The sequence below is a fragment of the Megalopta genalis genome, chromosome 6 (genome assembly GCF_051020955.1).
Source record: "Megalopta genalis isolate 19385.01 chromosome 6, iyMegGena1_principal, whole genome shotgun sequence".
Lineage (NCBI taxonomy): Eukaryota > Metazoa > Arthropoda > Insecta > Hymenoptera > Halictidae > Megalopta > Megalopta genalis.
In genome coordinates this window covers 2,003,478-2,011,793 of record NC_135018.1, presented here as the reverse complement: position 1 = coordinate 2,011,793, position 8,316 = coordinate 2,003,478, and the positions used below count along the sequence as shown (strand labels likewise).

Here is an 8,316-nt window from a genome sequence, read left to right as displayed (position 1 = left end):
ACCGAAGGGTTTGAAAAATATGCACGTTTCGGAGTATATTTTTAGAATATAATGAGGATAGAATAATAAAGTAGAATGTAATAGAAATATGATTTAGGAAAAATGGAATTGTAAAGTAGAATATAATGAAAATGCAATTATGAAGTACAATATGATAAAAATACAATTATAAAATACAATGTAATAAAAATGCAATCATAAAATCCAATACAATAAAAGTACAATAATAAAGTAGAATATGATAAAAATATGATACAGTACAAATACAATTATAAAGTAAAATATAATGAAAATGCAATTATAAAATAGAATATAATAAAAATGCAATAATAAAGTAGAATATAACAAAAATATGATACAGTAAAAATACAATTATAAAGTAAAATATAATGAAAATGTAATTATAAAATACAATCTAGTAAAAATACAATAATAAAGTAGAATACAATAAAAATGTGATACAGTAAAAATATAATTATAAAGTAAAATATAATGAAAATGTAATTATGAAATACAATATAGTAAAAATACAATAATAAAATAGAATATAACAAAAATATGATACAGTAAAAATACAACTATAAAATACAACATAATAAATCAATTAGCCAGTGATCCACAAAACGTCTGTTGCTCGTCGAGCTGTAAATTCTCAGTGTCTCGATAAACGCGCTGTAACAATCTACTTAGCATCAACTTACCCCAGTCTCCTGCACTATAATATCGCGATATTCTACATTCCGAAAGCATTTCCCTGTTTTAGGAACCGTCGAATGCACGCCGACTTAATTTCCAGCCGCGACTAAACAGCATAACAGCTGGAACAGTGTCCCAAGGTCGCTGGTCTTTCGCTCGTAAAAAATTCATGAAACTCAACGGGGCACGATCATTAAGCGAACAAGCGCGATTGCTCGAAAACGAAGGGCGCGTTGAACAAGATGTCACCCTCCGCGAGTCAGGGATGATGGCATCAAGCGAGGACGCGGAAATCCGGAGGAATGTTTATGAAGTGTATAAAACCGTCGGATGCGGCCTGGCTATGCATAAAGCGACGCGCCGGAAGCAGAGTTATGAGGTTACATTTTCATTTCGCCAACACAAATTTACCCCTAAATCGCGGCTGCCAGTTCCCCGCAGCAACAAATTAATCCTTCGCCGTGCGCGCCGCCCCTCCCCGCGCCATCTTTATTATCGTGAACGAGAGCAAAACGCGACGTGCCAACCGTCGAAAATTACATTTATCCACGGCCCGGTGACGTTCGCTGGAACGCGATTCGAACATTCTTTAACATTTTCGTACGAAGGACCGAGGATACAGTGATATTTAGGCGACTTTTAGAACGGAGTGTTTTCTAAACTATATTCTGATTTTCTAATCTTTTAAATCGGCGAAGACATTTAATGGACCTATTTGTTTTTATAAAGTTCGGCATCTTAAACTTGTGACACCCTGTATATTACTTATAAGTTGCTTATCATTAGCGGGTAAATAATAATGAATAATAAATCTATCAACGAACAATGAATTCTTTTCATTTTCTAAAATTTTAAAAAGAGAAAGATAAGATTTGAGATATTTAATATTATTATATTTAATATTATTTGAGATATATACAATATAAATGTGTCGAGAAGAAATGTAAAATCTTCCATCGAGTTATTGCGTTGTAAAAAATCTGTGAACAAAATAACTCGATCGCTTTGAATATTTCACATGTTTTTGGTAAACCGGAGAAAAGGTCGAAGTAATATCAATCGTCTCTCGCGACGATTCGTTATCGCGTACAACGTTATCGTACCAGTCGCTCGTTCGAGAATTTCGACGAATTCGAGCCGCGTGACCGTCCGCGATTTGTGATATTCTTGACTCGATTAAGCATCGATCTAGAGCTGCGATGACGCACCTTTTTCAGGAGTGGGTCAAATTTTGTTCACCATTTTTTTTTAGTACTAGCTCGTGGGTCACTAAATCAGTGACGTCACGGCCATATACGTTATACACAGGTGATACGAAAATAGATAGAAAATCGGCTAGCCAATATCCAGTTATTTATAAATTCGATATTAGATATATATATATATATATATATATATATATTATATAATATAATAATATTAATATTATAATATAATATTATATAATATTATATGATATTAATATGATAATACAATATTATATGATATTAATATGATAATATAATATTATGTAATATTAATATTATAATATATAATATTATGTGATATTAATATTATAATATAATATTATATAATATTAATATGATAATATAATATTATACAATATTAATATGATTATATAATATTATACAATGTTAATGTGATAATATAATATTATATAATAATATAATAATATTACATAATATTATTATATTATAAATATACTTTTTTTATATATTCTTGATTGCCCGCTCTCTCTTTCATAACATAAAAAACAACTTTATAAACATCAACGCCGAAGTAACGATTAAAGTAATGACTAAATATCCGAGTATTCGATTGAAAAAAAATCGAGTCGTAGTCTTCGTTAAACGTGAGCAGAAGTTGAATTGTTAACAACGCGGTCGATCCGAACGATTCGAACTGTGCAGCGAGATTGGTTTACACGATAATTAGCAGAGTTTAGAATTCGATGACGGATCCTATTTCTTACCAAACATCCCGCTGATTTCCCTTCCGTGGTAATGCTGACTGGACGCTAATTACCCGGATGATTAATATTGAACGTCGAAGCCACTGAACGGAACTCTAGATGAGGTAATACTACGCTCTCGTGGTTGAAAATACTGACCGAAGGAACGATCGTGGATCGTTTCATTAGTGTACGCGGCGTTTCGTAAATCGTGGAACCTGCAAAACAGCGGTGATTTTTTGTTCAGGTAAAAATATGGAAGGTATACGATTTTCTTAGCCAGTTTTTCGAGCCGTCTGACGCGACTTACGGAACAGAAATTAAATAATTAAAATTGTATTACAAATTAAATAAGATCGATTACTACGTTCTAATAAAATAGAAGCTTCCATAATTATTAAAACAGTTCCAATGCGTGACGTACAAACATTCGCACACAAACGTCGCGCACGAAAGAGTTACTGCAATTTCTCCCGGAATTGCCAAGTTTCGGAACACTGTGAAATTCCCTGTGCTGCTCCTACGCCCGTGTGATTTATTGCCACGTCGATGACAAGGTTCGACGACACGAAATGGTCCGTTTGGCTTCCGAATTGCCTTCGTTATCGTGGCGAATAATTAGAAACAATTTAATACGTTTCTATTCCAGCACTATTTTGTACAACAAATTTTCCCTAATTTTCCTTCAGATTGCGCGCAAAAGTTTGGGAATTGCGCATAATTTGGGAAGAGACGAGGAAGAGGAGCAATACATACAGCAATGCTAGAATAAAAATGATGACTTAACTATTAATTAACTTATATTAATGTCCACCGGCATGCTGGCCGCTGCTTTTTCGCCGACTGCCCCGAGTTTCTGTAAAATCGAGCCGCAAGGAGAATCGAGCCAAAGAGTCGCGACTTAGTACTCTCGGATTTGCCGGTTTCAATTCTCCTTCGTGCAATTCTCGCAATTCTCCTCCGCCGATAATTCCTGGGCTTTTTCACCGACTGCCTCGAGTTTCCATAAAAATGCCTCGCGAGTCTCGAAGAATCGCCGGCTAATATATATAATATAATATATAATATAATATAATATATATATAATAATATAATATAATATATAATATAATATATAATATAATATATATATAATAATATTATTATTATATATAATATATAATATATATATATAATATATATATAATATAATATATAATATAATCAGATCTGTCGGCTTCAATTCCGACCTGCATTTTCGACAGAAATAACTATACTTCGATCACTCTAATCACAAAACGACTTCGGACAACTCGAACACGAAGAGTACTAGGAAAAAAGAGTCCGCCAATTTTCACGGGTTCTTCTGTTCGTTCGTCGAAACTTCCGCGACGTTCCTACCGTCCGACCTGTCCGACTTGTCCGACTTCCTGTCGAAAGCCCTCTCGACCTCCAGCAGGGTCTTGTCCTTGGTTTCCGGCAGCGTGCAGTACAAGAAGCCGGTTCCGAGAAGCGTGAGGATCCCGTAAATTGCGAAAGTTCCGTGGGTCTCGAGCGCGAGGAACATCGCCGGCACGATTTTCACGACCGTGAACGAGAAGATGAACGCGAAGCCGGAGGTCAGGCCGGACCCGAGGCCCCGGAACTTCCTGGGGAACAGTTCGCCGCAGAGTATCCACGGCAGAGGCGTCAGACCGATCGTCATGAACACGATGTAGATCACGAGCAGGACGCAGGGCCACCACGGTCTGCCGACGTCGTGGTACAGGCACAGGCTCAACAGGAACAGAAAGAAAGACGTTCCGCAGCCGGACACGTGGGTCAGGGTCCTCCTGTTGCAGCGTTTGATCAGGTAGCAGGTGAGCACGCTGACAATCAAGCGGGCCACGTCGATGACCAGCGTGCCGACGTAAGCGTAATCGGGCCCGGTCACCTCCATCAGCATGACCACGGAGTAGAAGATGACGACGTTGTAACCGGAGAATTGAGCGGCGAAGAAGAACACGCAGAGTATGCTGAGCGGCCACAGAAAGTACCTCGAGGTCGCGGTCTCTTTGACGCGCGAGCAAACCGACCGTTCGGCGGACTTCCGCCGAGCGGTCTTCGAGTTCTCCAGGGCCTGATACTCGCTCAGCGATCGCCAGCCGCGTAGACGCACCCACGACTCGAGCGCCTCGTCCGTCCGACCTTTGTTTATCAGCCAGGTGGGGCTCTCCCGCGACGCTAAGGCAGTCAGCAGGCCGATAGCGGCGAAGGCGACGCAGATGTACGCGGTCATTCGCCAGTGCAGCCAAATGCAGACAGCGTGCACCACCAGAATACCGACCGAAAGTGTCACGGAGATCAGGCTGAGCAGGACCCCGCGTAGCACGGGGTCCGACGTCTCGCTGATGTAGACGGGGGCCAGCGGGCCGAACAGGCCCGCGCAGAACCCGCAGATCACTCTTCCGATTATGATGCAGGCGACGTTGTAGGCGAGGCCGATCGTCAGCCAGCCGGCCATGAAGACGGGGAAGATCGCCAACGTGGACCTCTTCCTGCCGAGCTTCTCGATCAGGAATCCGGACATCCAGCAGCCTGGCGCCATCGGGAGCAACACCGAGGAGGCTATCCAGGACTCCTCGTCCACGCTGGACACGACGATGTCGTCGTCGGTGAGATTAGCCGCGCTGCCGTTGATTATGGTAGTCGGTGCGTGCAGCTCCGGCAACAAGACGGCGCTGTAGCCCGACGACAGGCCCGCCATGAAGACACCCAACAGTGGGCCCAGAGCTGTCAGCAGCTGCCTGAGACGAAGCCGAAGGTCGGAGTCTTCGCTCCTGCCGAAAAAATTCTCCATCGCTCGTCGCTCGGAACGTTCGCGCACTGAAAACTATCCGGACTGACTGATCACACACGGCAGCTGGCATGTCCTTGGAGACTCTTGTTTATCACCATGCGACATTCCGATATCGCTGAAGCATACTCTAGATCGTTCCTTACTCCACTAAGCGCGGATCATCGCGGCAATCGACTCGCAGCTCGCAGTCGTCGCTACGTAATCGCTACGAAAATACCTCGGCCAGCCAACCGGTTCACAGTGGACTTTCCTCGTCGCCTGTAATCGTGTTTCGGCGAGCTGGTTTATCACAACAATGACACGAAATTCCAATTTCGTTACTGCCGATTGATTTCTGTTACAGGCCGTTCACGTCACGCGAACGTTATCGGATACGCGTTGTGTTTACTTCGACCGTTTATCTACTCGTCGTCGATCGGCATATTAATTGATTCAGGAGCAATATTTTAAGGACACGGAGGAAGATGGACTTTATAAGTCGGATTTTGTTTTAACCAGTTAGCTGTATTCGACAAGTATACTCGGCATGGAGAAGTGACGGTATTTTGTGTCACGACGAGTATACTCGTCGAGCGTAGAAAGTAGTGAGTATTGGCTATTTAATAATGTATTTAATAAGCTTGATATAATCTTAACCAGTTAGCTGTGTTCGACGAGTATACTCGTCATGAAGAAGTGACGATATTTTGTGTCACGACGAGAATACTCGTCGAGCGTAGAAAGTAGTGAGTATTGGCTATTTAATAATGTATTTAATAAGCTTGATATAACCTTAACTAGTTAGCTGTGTTCAACGAGTATACTCGTCACAGAGAAGTGGCAGTATTTTACTGTCACAACAAGTATACTCGTCGAGCGTAGAAAGTAGTGAGTATTAGACTATTTAATAAAGTATTTAATAAGCTTGGCATAATCTTAACCAGTTTACTGTGCTTGACGAGTATACTCGTCACGGACAAGTGGCAGTATTTTACTGTCACGACGAATATACTCGTCGAGCGTAGAAAGTAGTGAGTATTAGGCTATTTAATAACGTATTTAATAACTTTGACATAGCCTCAACCAGTTAGCTGTGCTTGACGAGTATACTCGTCATGCATAAATATTTTACTGTCACGACGAGTGTGCTCGTCGAGCGTAAAAAGTAGTGACTATCGGCTATTTAATAACCTTAACGTAACCTTAACCAGTTAGCTGTGTTCGACGAGTATACTCGTCACGCTTAAAAAGTAGCGACTGTTGGCTATTTAATATAACCTATTTAATAACCTCGACATAACCTCAACCAGTTAGCTGTGCTCGATGGGTACACTCGCCATGGAAAAGTGGCAGTATTTTATTGTCACGACGAGTATACTCGTCGAGCGTAAAAAGTAGCGATCATCGGCTATTTAAACTGTAATTTTAGTGAAAACAAAAGCATATTCTCAAATTTCAAGATGTTTAGAATATTTTGACGTCGATCCTACCTGAAGATATTTACATAGTTATAAAAATACGATTAGGAAAGAATCACTAATGCTTCTTCTGCTATAATTATAATTTCTGCAATAGAATAAAATAAGTTACTCGCCACGTACAACGAATAAATATGATCTAAAGCTTGTCATGTTTGGTCTCATTTCAACCGGAAGAATCTGGCCGATATATTAAAAAAATGTTCACGTACACAAGATTAGAAAGTTTCCTTGAAGAATATAGTTTCCTTGAAACTCGCGGCGCAAAACGTTTAAAACCGCTTAATGATTTCTACGATTTCCCTTAATAGCATAGCACGCGAATAATGCCCTAAATTTAAAACGATCAATCAATTCGGATTTGAATTCTGGTGGCCACTTCGCGATCCTTTACAGATAACCGAAGCTCAGTCGGCTGAAGAACCGCGAGCCATTGAACTCTTTCGGGGCACTAAACGATTCCACTCGCTTTGCCGTCAAAAGACATGTCAAAAGTGATCGCGTTTCCATGGTGCGGCGGGATGGATCGACGGGGGGAAAGGGGGAAGCGCGGGATGCGGAAAGTAGATGGCAAGGCGAGGAGCGGTCAGACCGATTCGATCCCGGTTTCCCGGTCGTTTTTCGAGATCGGGAGCCGTTTAAAATTCCGTGGCCCGCGAACGGAGGGCCAATAAAAATCACGGAATCAGCTCGGTAAACAGGAAGCCCGACCGATTTCTCCCGAATCCGTCGCAGGCTCGTTCCTTCCCCTTTGGCCAGTACAACCCCCCCTGCCGGTCCCGTCGTGCTCGAACCGTCGACGGAGGACCGCGTCTTTTAATGCGGAAGACCCTCCAAAGTCTCGTTACCATGTGAGGCTCTCCGCGTCCGGGGGCAACAAAGAGGTCTTTTTAACAGCGAGCGCCTTTATGAGGATACACGAGGAGAATCGAGGGGAGCAGCGCGCCGGCTCTCCTGGGTGTGTTTCGACGTACTTGAAAAGAGCAGACCGGATAAAGCACGGTCGAGAAACTAGTTTCTTCTCATTTGGAGACGGCGGCGGCCCTCCAGATCCGCCAGGAGGCTGCGTCCGATTGGCGACGGATGATAAACTTTTTCACGAACACTCGTGCGCAGTCCTCGCGACGAAGTTCCGCCGGTCCCTCTGTCGACCACTTCTGCGTCGCTTGTTGCTGTCGAAAACTTCAAACTATAACGAAATTGGACGCCGGATACGATTATCGTCGAGTGACCATTTGCTGGGCCTTTGGTTCCGTTTTCGGGCACAATGAACGTTGTGTTCATCGAATAAGGCGCGATCAATTTTGCTTTCTTAACGAATGAACAACGAAAAGATTTTTCCTTGTGGACTGTAAAGGTAACGCGAGTTATGGTTAGGCTTGTATCATGCACTG

At 42.1% G+C, this 8,316-nt stretch overlaps 1 protein-coding gene across 1 annotated transcript; it reads right to left on the bottom strand.

Annotated features, from left to right (window-relative positions):
• Positions 1-3,839: 3,839 nt before the first annotated feature.
• Positions 3,840-5,838, bottom strand: LOC117225601 (facilitated trehalose transporter Tret1-2 homolog). The gene has a single exon (XM_033479283.2). It carries the CDS (start codon positions 5,463-5,465, stop codon positions 3,981-3,983), a length of 1,485 nt encoding a protein of 494 aa, XP_033335174.2. The 5' UTR covers positions 5,466-5,838; the 3' UTR covers positions 3,840-3,980.
• Positions 5,839-8,316: the final 2,478 nt, after the last annotated feature.